General features: G+C 40.1%; 1 protein-coding gene across 1 annotated transcript in view; it reads left to right on the top strand.

Annotated features, from left to right (window-relative positions):
• Positions 1 to 15,321, top strand: part of LOC132992359 (matrix metalloproteinase-17-like) — a 78,193-nt gene that overhangs the window by 49,477 nt on the left and 13,395 nt on the right. Inside the window, exons 5-8 of the mRNA XM_061061606.1 lie at positions 9,530 to 9,706; positions 10,650 to 10,752; positions 13,913 to 13,995; positions 15,053 to 15,205. Of these exons, the coding sequence (XP_060917589.1) occupies positions 9,530 to 9,706; positions 10,650 to 10,752; positions 13,913 to 13,995; positions 15,053 to 15,205 (516 nt within the window). The remainder of the gene's footprint in view (positions 1 to 9,529; positions 9,707 to 10,649; positions 10,753 to 13,912; positions 13,996 to 15,052; positions 15,206 to 15,321) is intronic.

The following is a 15,321-nucleotide window of genomic DNA, read 5'->3' as shown; positions in this document are numbered from 1 at the left end:
ACTTTGTAAGCTCAGGGGTTCAGACACATGTCTAATACCGCTGAAGGACATATCTAATAAAGCTTCATGTTTCTCACGCTTTTAATTTGAAGGGATAAAAAGAAAAAGTGCATGTATTAGTCCCTGACATCACAGCGCTCAGTAAGCTGAAGTGAATAATGTATTTAATGAGGGACATCGGAATCAGACTACCAAGAATTTATGGAATCATTTTCTTCCCTTTATTAGTAAAAATGTGGCCTTAGAAAGTTAAAAACAACGACATTTTCTGAATCTATGAGCTCATTTGCAATCACTTGTATCAAAGATCACAAAGCTTGTACTGTATGTAGAATGTTCAGTTCATGTTGATTCTTGCCACCCCTGGTTGAATATCTTAGCTGAGCTTCTCCTGTACATGTGCACGACTTATTTTCTGACGAACACATTTAATCCCACTGTCTTTTAACATTTAAAAGTGTCACTCAACATGTTCCTCTGCCATGTAAATGGCATGTATGTACATGTAAATCATGGCTGTTTCCTTGACTGACACCATCAGGGGCATGCATAGAAAATAACACTAAAGAACAAGTGATTCTTCTGGCACGTTGTCTGGTTTTTAGATGCATCAGTGTTCATTTTGGTCTGTTTTGTAAGCAGCATAAGTTTGAAATTGGTTCAGCATTTTTCGAGTAATCTAATGCCAGGGGAACATGGTTTATTTTTGTATTGAGTGTTGTCCACAAGAAAGGTCTGCAGAAAGAGCTAGTGCCCGTTGATCATTTGACCTCATGATTTAGATTGAAAAAACAAATGCTTAAAGTTTGTGTGTGTGTGTGTGTGTGTGTGTGTGTGTGTGTGTGTGTGTGTGTGTGTGTGTGTGTGTGTGTGTGTGTGTGTGTGTGTGTGTGTGTGTGTGTGTGTGTGTGTGTGTGTGTGTGTGTGTGTGTGTGTGTCAGTGAGGCTGTCGGTCCCAGCTGGTGGGGCTGTGTTGGGGCGAGGACCTGCGTGGATCTCCCTCCTTTGTTTTGCGCTGTCAGGGCTGTGAGCCATATGCTTCAGGACAGCAGCTCAATCTGCTCCAATTAGACCTCCCAGCAGGCAGCAACGCGACAGGACGGGCAGAGGATGCTGTAGTGGAGCCTGAGTGTGTGTTTGAGCGTGTGCATGGGGCGATAGAGGGAGGGGAGATGCAGTCTAACAGCTGCAAACATGTAGGTTTGGTTAATGTAAGCAGGGCAGTGAGGGAGGGAGTCATCAGAGATGTGCCTCAATCTATAAATGAAATTGTTTTCATTTCTGTTTCTATCAAGACAATAAATTATAGGTAATTGTAACCACCAAGATACAGTAAAAAGATTATTTTTCAGAATATTTAAGTGATCTACCTAACACTTGAACTGTTCAAACTGAAAAATTATTGCACTGAATATGTTTTTAATTGTTAATTTCCAAACATGATGTTCATTTTGCCAGCCATGAATAATTCATGGCGACTGAAGGATGGCAGTACCCATTGTGGGTTATTTTGGTAATGTTGCCTTTAATGTATGAGAGAGTAAAAATATCGATTGCTTGAAAAAAATAATCTTTCAAGGATTCTTCTTTCTTTGGCCTTGCTGAATCCCCTGAAGGATGTAATTCATATCCAGTGCATCAAGCTTTTTCATCTGTAAGGCAAGCACAGACTGCTATTTTTAACTGTTAAATCTGATGGGGGGGGAAGCTGCCGAATGTCTTTAATCAGCTCCCTGAAGATAGCCACAGACCTTGTAGAATTCTCTCTTCTGTGGTTTTATAGTGAAGTCAGATTATTAACGCTTTGTTTAGCCTTGTTGTTTGTTTTTCTACCAGTGGTGGCTGTGGCTTAGTGGTAGAGTCGGTCATCTCTCAACCAGGAGGTCAGGGGTTCAATCCCCAATCTCCTGCAGGCACAAAGATGGGTGTCTGAGGTCCGATGGGTCCATGGGCAAGACATTTAACTCCCTGTTGCTCCTGCTGCTTCGTCGGTGGTGTATGAATGTTTATGAATGGGATTAGTTATTACTGAAGGACACTTTTCATAGCATCTCGTACTCTGCCGTCAGTGTGTGAATGGGTGTGAATTGGCAGGTGACCTGCGGTGCAAATGTGCTTTGAGTAGTCAGAAGACTAGAAAAACACTATATTAGCTCATGTCCATTTACCCTTTACCGTTCTGTGACTTTGCCAGCCCCACCTAGCGACTGTTTTATAACCCCCCCCCCTCCAGAAAATATCAGCGTGTCTCTAAGGGGTTTTTTAGCTGATGTTTGTATCACTGATTCCTACTTTCTTTCTGCTTATAAGAAGGCAAACATCAATTTCTGCCTTGCTAAGCCCTGCAACCCAAGAGCTATCAGATTTGAACATTGTTCTTTCTCTGCAGCTTTTTCCAAAGCATGGTATTCCCTTGAGAAGATATGAACTTGTTAGGTCAGCCCTGAAGGAAAAAAAAGTGAATGTTGGTGCTTCAGCAGATTGTTGAGCTTTGTAATCATCTTTGGAAAAATGAGCCTTATCAGACAAATCCGCAGCTGAGTAATTGCCTCTGCTAATTCCCTCCCCTCTTCTCCCGGTGCATTGTTCTCAGCGGGACCTTAAATCTGGGTCCGCTAAGGCCGTCTCCTAATGTGTGTGATGATGGCAAATGGTTGAATATTAAGCACCACATTCAGCGGCCCAGTTCATCCCTCCTGCTGTGTGATCGATGGTGCTGGCGTCCATTAAGAACCATGAGAGGATGAATTCTTGGTGAGATCAAATAGGTGGAGGTCTTGAAGTGCTGTTTTGGCTTTGACAGGCAGCAGATTGCTTCTGTTAATTATCGCTCTGCCCGCAATCTGCTTCTGCAAACTGATTGCCCAGGCTGAAGCAAAAGCATCATTAAGCAGGTGAATTTTTCATGACTTTCGTTCCAAACATTATTTGTTGTTGATTGGTGAGGGAGATGTAAACAAGCACAGTGAACAGGTAGGATGGGACCATAGGACCAGCGCTTCCATCCATTTTCTTTTTAATCTAGTAAATGGAGATAAAGTTGAATGACATATTGACCACACAGACATGTGGATATATTAACCTGCAGCCTGGTGGTGTTAGCATTGCTAATGTTAGCCATAGTTGGAAAACCAATTTACACCATTTACCTGCAGACAATTTAAAACAAATTGTTCTCACCTTTAGATTATTTTCTGCTGGCCATTATAAATGCTAAATAAATAAACACTTGAACTGGCTTCAATTTTGAAACAAGGGACATCTTTCATTTCATACAGTCTCTTATGATGTGCATTAATGTATTCTACATATTTTTTTTATTTTTTTGAGTGGGCACTTCGCAGTGGACATTAAACTTTAGTGTACAATTTAATTTAGCTTATTTTTGTTTTTGCCTTTAGTAGAAGGTGCTGAGATAAAATATGGAACTTGGGTAAAGTGAGATTGAAGAGTATAGAGGCAGCAAAGGTCACACTGGAATCAAAGCCACATCTCTATCATTAATCAAATGTTTTATATTTATATTGCCTTGACTATGTCCTAAGCATTTCCTAACTCTAAATTGCGAATGTTCTATGCCATTTTATGGATGACTCATTTTTTTATGCAGTTATTTCAAACTCTTTTTTTTTTTTTTTTCCACAATTCACTTTAATTCTACGGTCTTGCAAAGAAAAAGGTCAAAAAGAGCATTGCTGTTTTAAAACCACTTTAGTGTAGGACAAATTTGTGAGTTTTCTGGTGCTTCTCAGGTACTGAAAGTTTTAAAAGTTGTTCAGAATTTCCAGGGAAGAATTTCAGTTATTAGACCAAGGGCCTGTGTGAAATAAAGGAATTATTTCACTTTCTTTTGCCCTTCAATCTTGTGTTAGTTGAGGATAGTGGTAAAAGTTGTAAACGGAAAGTGCAGTTAGAGCCTTTAAAAGACCTGGGAACATGGTACCAGAGTGGTTGATATATGACGAGGGAAGTTTAATTTACACTCTTTAGGCTACATCATGTCGTTATGTGACGATTTTATAGAACATTACTGAAAGTGTAATTTAAAGTTTTGTTGTTAAACCAACCCTGCTCTGTATATCAGGGTCGTTTCCTGTCCCTGCCCTCAGCTTTACACCTCAGCTTCTAGAATGATGTCTGGCTGTAACACAGCAGACAATAATAAATTATTGCAATACAGAATAGAAAACAGCAAACAATGCTATAAACAGGACAGACAATTGCAACAGCATCAGAATCCCGACACAGTAAACAAACCTGAAAGTTAAAGCAGAAAGGACAACCAGAGGACAAAGCAAGAGAGAAGTCCACCAAGAAACCTCAGCCGTCATTTTACTCGGTTTCTTTTCCTCTAATGTAGTTAATTAAACCTGAATTCATGGTTTTATTTTTGCAAGAGAAAATATATTTGGCATATTTTTATTATAATATGTAACACCCTCAAAAAAATATTCCCTTTTTTAATGAAATGAGAAACTTTTTACTTAGAGACGGTTAAGCTGTAACAGAATACAGCAGGACAGGGTATATGACAACACAGCCATAAGGTTGCTCGTGGTCACTCTTGTTAAATTTAAACAACTGTGCAAGTAGACAGACTTCTATGTCAGCCAGTTTGGGTTTTGTTCATGTACCTCCAATGCATAAACATGCTAACAGGCTCACTCAGCAGAGGTCCAAGAGCTCCAGAAACACTTTTTGTTTAAAGATAAACTTAACGATTGACCATTTCGGCTTACGGCCTTCATCAGGGTCATCTGTTAGGGGACATATTATGAAAAATCTATTTTAACAGTGTTTTTGAACATATATTTGAGTAACCTGAGTGTCTACCGACCCACAAAATGTGAAATAAACCCATCCAGTCCTTTGTTTGTGATCTGCATAAGTCTTACAACTCAGAGAAAAGTGCTTCGTTTCATATTTTCTCTGCTTGTGATGTCACAGTGGGATTCTGGTAAAAAAAAATCTCCCTCCCCTCCCCTGGTATCTCCACCCATGGACTCCACCCCTGGCCTAGAACAAAACTTTTGCGCAGGTCCGCCATTTTTATTCTCGCTACAGAGGAGTGATGTCTACCGGGAAAACTCGGGGGGGGGGGGGGCTCATTGCATTTAAAGAGACACACACACCAAAACAGAGCGCTCTGAGAGAGCTGGTTTATACAGGGTCACAAACCTCCTCTGGTGCTTGATTCATGTTATATTTTGACCAAAGCACAGCACAGATGTTTCATTTAGACCACAGGGGACTGTTTGAAAAGGTGGAAAAGGGGTATAATATGTCCTCTTTAATACGCCACCGACCAAGCAGCAGGAGCAACTTGGGGTTAAGTGTCATGCCCAAGGACACAAGGACATGTGGCTGCAGGAGCTGGGGATCGAACCCCAGACCTTCCAGTTAACACACGATCGACTTGACTAAATGAGCCTGGGGAATTTGAGATTTGTCTTTTTGTGTCTCCATTAAAGTGGTATGATTCAGTTGAAGAAGATTGAGATGTGTGCCTTTCATGAATCTGACTAACTACATGACGAGTGGCACAATAAATAAACTAAAGCTGTAGTTGTATTCCACTTGGTTAGGGTGCTTCATTTCATCAATGGTCTCTTGGCCTTGTGCAAGTACTGGTGGTGAGAGTGGTTTCATCATGGTGAATCACAAAGAAAAGCACTGTACACTCTTCACAACAAGGCATGCCAGGGTTGATACAAACCAAGGTGATTTCATCAGCCTGTATGACAGCTTACACAATGGATAAACCTACCACAGCAGCAGCTCCAATGCTGGTTCAACCTTTTTCAAGTTGTGTGTTATGAGGTCTGTGCAACATGAAGAAACGTTTTGTTTTTAGAAACCCTATGTTTGCTGTTTATAAGATGAACTTTGGAGGAAGCTGTTGTTGCAAGGAGAGGGAAAAAATATCCCCGCTTATTGAATCTTTAACACTTCTTCTTCATTTTAAAAGAGCTGAACAGAAATGAGTCAACCACAACACCATTTGATTTATTTGGTTTTACACAGGGATGGTCAAGGCCTAACTTTTCATTGTGTCAGTTTTACATTTGAATATAGTTTTTACTTAAAGGAAAATACACATTGATTTTGGCATGTAAACTTGAACAGAGAAATTGGTGAATGATATATTTTCCACAGCTGACACTCCTGATAAAATCCACAAGTTTTAAATTAAAGCCTGGTGGATTTCATTGTTATCATAACAAAAACAAAGAAACAGCAAAAAAAAATACTTTGGAGAAAACTAACCATGGTTCGAAACAAAATATACTGTATACAAGTATGTTGCACTGCAGTCGATGTTTCATTGTAAAATAATGTGTGCGAAATCTGTATAAAACAACATTATCAGATACTGTGGTAAGGATATTGCACAGTAAACAGCAACACCAACCCCCCCCCCCCCAACTGTTCTTTTTTATTTTTTAAATACAAGACACCCTGTGCAGATCAAGATTGTAGTGTTGTTGTCCATCTTGTTCAGTAGTTTCAGAGATAGCAGTTGTATTGATGATTGATGAGGAGCAGAGGTCAGGGGAAGAAGCTCTGGATGTTTTGGCTCCAATAGAGGGGAGCGTTTGGAAGATGCTGTGACGGAGAGGTCAGTAATTGTGTTTGACGAAGCTTTCTTGGGACTGAAGAATTCGATATTCTTGAGACTGAGAAGTTTGGTGGCAACTTTGGCTTTGGCTACTCTTTTATTTGTTTGGTCAGGTCTTATCCTATGCGGTTCAAACTTGGGTCATGTTTTGCTTAATTGTGGACAAGGTGACCAGCTGTTATGTACTCAGCTGCTCACGAGGTGCATCCCTAATGAGTCATATTAACCCAGAAGGCAGATTGTAGCCTTTTTGAACATGGAACCTTCACATTGTGTCTTGTCACAGAGTTGTGTCATGTTGTATTCGTTCAGCTTGTTTGATTTTGTTTTTCTCTTCACAACATCATGTCATGTTTTTCTTTGTCATGTTGTTTCCACGTTGATGGAAAATCTGTTAAATTGAGAGACCAAGAAACACATGACCTACAAAGTCATCAAAAAATTATGTTTATAGAAATGTGCACATCACTAAAGGAAAGTTTGTTTTACAAAACAGGTGGGATTGTATGAACAGAAATGGGAAACAAATCATCAGTCCCAAGTTCAATAAATAATCAATAAAAAAAGATAACTATGAACACATACATTAAAATAAAAGACGACAACATCAAACCACAAATCTAAAATACATTGTGCAATATAGTACGCAAACTGTCAGTATCACACAGCTTCACATCATTGAATACATCTCACTCATTCTAAAACTTCATGGATTTAAACCTCATTGGATTCATATACACGATACATATTGGCAGATGACTAGCTGTTGTTTGGATGGTGCGGTAGATGTTTTCTAGCGTATTTAAGCATCTATTAAATTTGCTCTTAAAGGTGTTTCAATTTTTAAAGGAGCAGTATGTAACTCTGACATTTAGCGTTAACAATGGGTACTGCAGTCCAAGTTCAAAACATTGTAGAGAGCTGTCTCCCCCCTCCTCTGTGGAGTCAATGCGCGAGCAGGTTGCCATGTTGAGGACACTGAAGCTTCAGTGTTTAGCCAACTTTGCATCAGTCTTGAAACCTTTCTGCGCTTCAAACACTCCATTTTTCAATTGCGTCTTTAATATTTATCCTGGTTTTACCACGTTTCTGTTCATGGAGTTTATTAAAATGCGAAGGCTTTTTGGGTCGTGTAGAATGAGTTATATCTGAACCAGTTTGCTTGCCGCCTTATATAGCTGCTACACCTGTTGGTTTGCGGTTTGCCTGGCAAAGCAAGGGGCATCAGAAACGGCCATGTGGGGGTTCTTTCAAACCACCTACCTTCTCTGGTCAAAACAAATACAGACCATTTAGGGCCGGAATCAAAACGTAGGAGGAGGTTAACTGGCTGCGTTGTTGCCAGAGAAGTCAGAATGTCAACATAGCATGTTTCCTAAATGTCTGCTGATATAATAAGGTCACTTTATGATTTAATTTAGTAGATATCTTACATATTGGTCCTTTAAATGATGCAAAACAATCCTAAATCAGTTGTTAGAATCCAGCTTCATTACAAGGAGAGATTCTTTAACAGCTTGTGCTAACCAAGAGACCAGAAGCTCTGAAATGTTAACTGTAGATTCTATGTCCTCCAACAGTATCCGTATCAACTTCCAGGCTATCACAGTTACTCCAGAGTCATGTTGACGGAATCTTCCGAAAACACACTGGCCAAAGGCAAACTTCAGTGCATCCACGAAGGGTTATATGAGGTGTTTGAGGCAGCCAGACATGAGCCTTTCAAAGGTCTTCTAACATCAAAGCTTCTCCGTCCTGTGATCCTACTTTTAAGGACTGTGGGAATAGAAGACAGGAGGAGTTTAGAGGTCTAGTGAAAGACGCCCTTAGTTCCCATCTTCAGCAGTAGAAGCATTTCAGTTGATAAAAGACGCTTTGTTTTTAAAAAGTCCAGGGATACAAGGTTTAAAATTCTGTATTCAGTGCTCTATAGCTACACAATTTCCTTTTCTGTCTATCAGTCTTTTCTAAATGATAGTGGTTCATCCAGCCCATTCTCTCTGCTCTCACTTCGTCCACAGGCATTACATCTATTCTGTCAGCCTCTTATGAAGCGTAAATACGATGACATGGTACATACTCTATTCGCTGCCCGTTTCTCCCCTTCCTCCATCCTTTTGTCCACCTCTCCTCTTTACACCATGTGCTCATGTAGATTAGGGTTGGCATTTGCTTTCAGAATGCACATGCTGGGTCCGGTAAGTAAAAATGTAAGTCCCAAGCCGAGGCCAACCGTAGGTAAACTGAATGCAGACTTGAGCCTAGCCACCAAGGAACTCTAAGCTAGCTTGGCTCGACATGCTAGCTCTTCAAATTTTTGCAAATCTGAATCTCCAAGCTCCTGGTTTTGTCTTGCTTTGCAGACTCTAACAAAGAATTTTGGAGGCTTTTTTTTCCCCAGCACAACGCAGGAGGAAAGACGCTTTAACAGCCTGCAGGTTCTCTAGGTATCTTTCCGCACTCAGGTTTTGATTGCTTGCCCAGGGGCTCAAGCAGTATTACCATAGTTATCTCGCCACACCAAACGCATACCAGCCCTCAAAGCCTTCTGAGCTGTCTGTCATGCCTCTTAATTTGCAACATGAGCAGATGAGTTCAAAAAGGATAAAATACCTGAACCTGTTTGACAACAAGATTAAGGTCACACACGGAAAGGTCACAATGATGACTGTCGCCACCGGTTCAGCATCAATTCATATTCCAGTGTTTCCCCTACCATTATATTAGGGGGGACAACAAGTGTTTGTGTCTGCATGTCGTCCCCCAACGCTGTAAACCTAGGGGAAACACTGTATTCCGTCATTTCCTGTCCATACACAAACTCACAAGGAATTTAGCAATACACACATAATCATACTCACCCAATTCTACGAGCATTTTATGATGTTGTACTTTTTCTGTGTCCTTCAGACTCTCATGGGATGGATCTGTTTGCGGTTGCGGTCCATGAGTTCGGTCATGCCATCGGCCTGGTCCACACGTCGGCCATGGAGTCCATCATGAGGCCGTACTACCAGGGTCCCGTGGGAGACCCTCTGAAGTACGACCTACCCTATGAAGACAAGGTCCGCGTCTGGCAGCTCTACGGTACGAGGGAGCATTTACTCAACTTTCTATGCGTGTAAAAAAGAGCAAGGGGTTAATTCAGTTAGTTGCAGTTCCATCCGAATTTCCATTAATAAATCTGCCGGGAGTCTACAAAAAGTGCCCACATATAAAAATTATATTTCAGTAATTGATTTGTACTGGGGAACATGCTGTCGGAAATCAAACAAAGTGGCTATTTAACTGTGAAGGTCACACTGTAAATGGATGTAACAGCATGTGTGACATTTATGGGAAGTGGATTTTTCACAGTGGATTTTTTGAAAATACTCACACATAGTCTTCTCCATTTTTCTCCACCTCTGACCCTCATTATATACAGAACAAATTCTCCTCTTATGAACAAGAACTTTAGGCTTTACTTCATACTTGCTAAATAGTTGTTTTTTTCAGGCTCAAATATGTTTTTTTGCCTCTCCTCCACTTCTGATAATTGCTGTGAAGCCTCAGAATGTGTGTTGAGATAGATTTTTACCCATATCTGCATTCACAGAATCTTCTTTTATACTCCACTGACCATGACTCACGAGTCTCTGCTTTAATTGCGCCGGCGGTGGAAAGAGCCACAGTTCAGCAGAATGAAGCTACAGAGGCCTCCTCACACAGAAAGCAGCGAGTGATGAGCGCTGTAGAGCAAGATTATTGATTTAATGAAAACATGGATGGAGTTAATTGGACCTCAGCAGGGCATGTGAACTTCCACACCACTCAGTGATGGAGGAAATGAAACAGAATGTTGAACACATGAAGAGATGAAGTGAAGTATGTTAGTGAAGAAAGAAATAACAAGAGACAAAAAGAAGGAGAGAATGATGCACAGTACGTGCAATTTCATAAAAGTGTACAAAAAAGTAATAGGGCAAATTTAATGAGTGTTAAATAACATGTGTTTTGTACTCATTTGAGGTGATGTTTAACTTCCCAGGTGTAAGAGACTCAGTGTCCCATACTAACCGACCAGGCAACCCGTCCCAGACAGCTGAGCCTCCTGTTCTACTGGACCTTCCTGAAAACAGATCGACTTTCCTGTAAGTAGACACACATTTAGTCTGCATCTATTGGATGTAACACAATCATCATCATCACCACCATCATCATCATCATCATCGTCAACTTTTATTATTAGACTCAAGGTCCATTTTAAAAGACATACAATACAAAAAAATAGACAACACACATATACATTAGAATAAAAACATTCCCGCCTCTTATAAAAGGCACTTATACCAATGTCTCCAAAGGTATGACTGGTAGCGTACTGTACTATAACTTGGGTTCAACAGCAGCATTATAATTACATTCTTTGAGTCATTCAAGCGACCGATAAATCTGTACATAAGGTTCCTCAATAAAGCTTGTAAGGTGTTAACTCCTGCATTCACAAGTAGCTCACTTGCACTACTCCACCTTGGCTTTTTAAGTAAGATCCTAAAACAATCATTGTAAGCAACCTGAAGTCTGTGCATACTTGACAATGTAAAAAAGAAATACAGAACCATCCTGTGTGGAATCAACTGCCGTTGTTCCTCAAAAAAAAAACCTCAGTCGATCGCCAGTGGCCCTATCACAATGCTTCCTAAGTACAACGAGTGATACAACTCTAAGAAAACTCAAAATCCTGACAGTTTTCGAAGAAAGTCCCCTTAACGTTAAAACTACATCCTGGAAAAGATATAAGTTATTCACCAAGCATCTGAGCCCTTCAGAGAGGTCATAAGGTGAAACACAGTTAGGAGTAGTGAAGAGGCCTTTTAAGACTCTTTAAGACTTTCTCATGTAGAGGAGAACACAGCAGAAAAGGAGAAAGGTGATCACACATACAATAACATCTCTGTCACAACCTCATGTTAATATCAATACGATGAAGGACTAAATTATCTTTTATTATTATTTATTAACCATTTTTAAAATTATTGTAAATAAACATAAGCAAGTAAATATAAGTGCAAAGCATGACTCATGCACAGAGAACAAAAGGAGTTCAGACGGGAGTCTTCATTTAAAGTATTTCCAGTCATAGCTGGGCTAAAGAGACAAACATGATTAATTCAGACCATCTTGGACTTTCTTCACATGCTGATATAGGCTAACTCTCAACATGTGAAGAGGCTCTGCACAAGGTAGGCGTGTGTTTTCAAACATTTTGTAAGCTATATAGAGTTGATATTCAAAGTATATCTTACAATTTAAACAACAGAGAAGTTCATTACATAAAAAAGAAGTTAATGAATACACAATGTCTGACTAGAATCTATGATTACTCCGACTGATTTCACTGTCTTCCTATGCCCATTATCACTTAAAGATAATCACTTTTTCTTGCTTTTTGGATCAACCAATCACAGCCTTTGAAAGCATGTTCCACACCTAGCAACAGGGTAAACCACACCTCCTTATTAAGATAAAGAAAATGTTGGTCTCTTCCTCGCTCAGAGTTGCTCTGAGGATGTTTCTTAATCACTTCTAAAACTTGCTAGAATTGTTTAAGCTAAGTGAGGAGCTCTCTGAGATTATTCTCAGAATGAATGTGAATACGGGCCCAGAACTTTCCCTTTATGCCTATAGAAAGCAGTGACCATGCATCAATAATGTTTCAATATCGTTGGCTGTCCATTCTGCTTTCACATGACAATGTCGGGGTTGTTCTTGCAAAGGGGTGCAGCAAAAATGAGTGTCAGTGAAATCTTTTGCCACCAAACTGATTCTGCTCAGGACATATCTCATGAGAACAAACTGTGTGGCTGTTTGATACGTTTTATGTCTTTAATTGACAAAGGTGGACATGCAAATAAACATCAACAACAATCAGTTTTAACATTTTTATGTATTTTATGCTTTCCTGTTTTCAGACGATAGGAAATCCTCAACTCGTCACAAAATATGTGGCTACGGTAAAAGTTATACAAGAAGTAGATTTATATCCATAAAAACAAATTATCTTAATCTGCCTTGTGCAGGTGGTATTTATTGCTGGGTAGTCATATTGGATCCCATTAAATGGAGATGTCTATTTTTCCAATGGTTTCCTGAGTATCATTATAATTCTATTATGATTGTTTCTTAATTTCCTCCCCACTCTTACTGAGAAACAATGTAATGAATCCATGCAGGAATACATTTATTGTTAAAAAGTTTTTTTGTTTTTTTTTAAGCTTGATATGAAGTCATGAGTTGCCAACAAAGCAAATTAGCTAAGAAGCTGATGGTGAGCTTGGGAGCCTGCCCGTCTAATTAAGTAACTCCCCAATGCAAGCTGGGTAGCCATCAGCCTCTAGTTTTTTCAGATTACTGAGGATAATTAGAGTTAATTTTGTCCATTTATGTATTACGAGTGTTCAAACACTCTCTCATACACAAACCGCCAAGCACTAACCTTAAAGGAGCCCCCGAGAGGTCCAGAGAAAGGCTTCATAAAAAACATCTTAATTCTGAAGGTCTGAAATTCAAATTGGTTTCAGAACACCAGCAGTAGAGAATAAAAAATAACAAAAAAACAAGGCAGCACGGAGAGAGATGTCTACACCAAACAGGCAGTGGTGGATAATTAACCATCTTTTGTTCCCCAGTTGCAGACTTCTACTGCCTTCATTAATCATTTACCACTGAATCCATCAGGTCACGACACGTGGAAAAGCTGGATTAGGCCTGACAAGGGCACCTGTACTGACCGATAGGCGATGGTGTAGCGTTAATAGAGCTCTCAATGGAGACCTTTGTTGGTAATATAAGGCCTGGCGAGCTCCCACTCTCGACCCTGTAGTGCTAATGGCCTCATCATTTGCAAGCGGGCCACGTCAGTGCTTTAAATCACTTAAAAACCCTTGGGGGTAAAAGCACCCAGGGACCTTGGCGTGTTAGGATGATAGCATCTCCTCTACTGTTTTAGCCTGGTTTCACTGATTCGTGCAAAGGATGCCAGTCGACGGCAAAAGCATGAAATTACGATCTACAAAAAGAGCCTGAAAAACAACTTAATGAAGAAAACAAACAATTAAGCCTTTCTTCTCTATAAGTATGTTCTCATATCTTTTTTAAATGCTAGGTTTAATCATCAGGCTACAGAAGCATGGTGTGTAGTGTTCAAAGATTTAAGGAGTAAATGTCCAGTTTTACACAAGAGCTTCTTGTTTTCCTCTCTTTTCAATCTTCCCTCTTCCTCTTTTTCTACGTTCCTCACATCTCTCTCAGGCTGGCGCGAGATGCCCCCGACAGATGCACCAGCCACTTTGATGCAGTGGCCCAGATTCGAGGGGAGGCCTTCTTTTTCAAAGGTACCGAGTCACAGAGGGAGACAGACAGACGCAGAGCCACAGAGCTGTGTGGGGAGAAATAAAAAGAAATTAGCTAAATGAGCGGAAGTAAGAGGAGGGAGAGCAAAGTAAAGAAGGAGAGAGAGAGAGAGAGAAGGAAAAGGGACGTGCATTAGAGAGTGGGGTGGATGTAGGCACCCGGCTGAGCCTGTTGAATCCTGCTGAGAGACTGCAGTCCAAAAATTACGTCAGGCTTTCATGCTGCCCCTCTGGAGGAATGACCCGAAGCGCCACGCTGACAACAGAAACAAAAAGCAGACTGCAGCCTTCAGCAGCAGATGTCTTAGCAAAATATGCTGAACTTTAACTGACATTTTTTTTTTACCTTTTTGAATATTTTATACAACTAACAAGAGATGACATTAAAAGTTTATAGATCATTGTTTCAAGAATATTGCCCTTTGCGTGATGTCTTTTCAGACATTTGAATAAATAAAGATGTAGATGCGGGTTTTTACTGCATTCCAGGTATACCTATTACATAGGGGATGTTGTTATCCTCATGCAACTAAACCTGAATCCTTCAGACACATGACTTAACTTTCAGTCATTTTTTGATGCACAGCGTTATGTATTTTGCTTTCAAAAACTCTTTTTCAGTCAGCCTTGGGCCTGTTCTGAACTACCACATTCATTTAATAAAGCTGCTACAGGTAAAAACAACAATGCACCAGATGCAAAGGAAAGTAAATAGATCATCCCTCTTGGATAACCTTGATATTAGCTCATATTTGCACTTTAACTCCATTTTGCACTTCCAACGTCAAAACTAGTCAGCCATGAAAATTGACTTTGACATTTGCAGTGCAGGATATTGTTTATAAATCTCCACACACAAATGTTGAAGAGAAAATGAACCATGTTAGACTTGACATTGATTTACATTTGCATTGGTCAAGTTCCCACTCAGTTGATGCAAAGGAAATTATATTATAAAAGCCTTCAGATGAGCCGTCGTTGTTTGTTATCAGCATCCTAAGTAGCAACGATTCACTGACCACAGTCCTGTTCCCCACAGGAAAATACTTTTGGCGACTAACTCGAGAGAAGCACCTGGTGTCTCTGCGTCCGGCTCAGATCCATCGCTTCTGGAGGGGCCTCCCAATCAACCTGGACAGTGTGGACGCTGTGTACGAGAGGCCAGGGGACCACAAAATCGTTTTTTTTAAAGGTACATTACCAGAAAAAAACTCAGCTCCTGGAATGAGTTTTAAACTTACTGAAAGTTACTCTGGTCAATGTTTTTTTTATCTCACATATAAACAATATTACTTATTCATTACTTCA

The sequence above is a fragment of the Labrus mixtus genome, chromosome 17, assembly GCF_963584025.1.
Source record: "Labrus mixtus chromosome 17, fLabMix1.1, whole genome shotgun sequence".
Taxonomy (NCBI): domain Eukaryota; kingdom Metazoa; phylum Chordata; class Actinopteri; order Labriformes; family Labridae; genus Labrus; species Labrus mixtus.
Note: the sequence above shows the minus strand (reverse complement) of the source record. Positions and strands in the feature narration are given on the sequence as shown.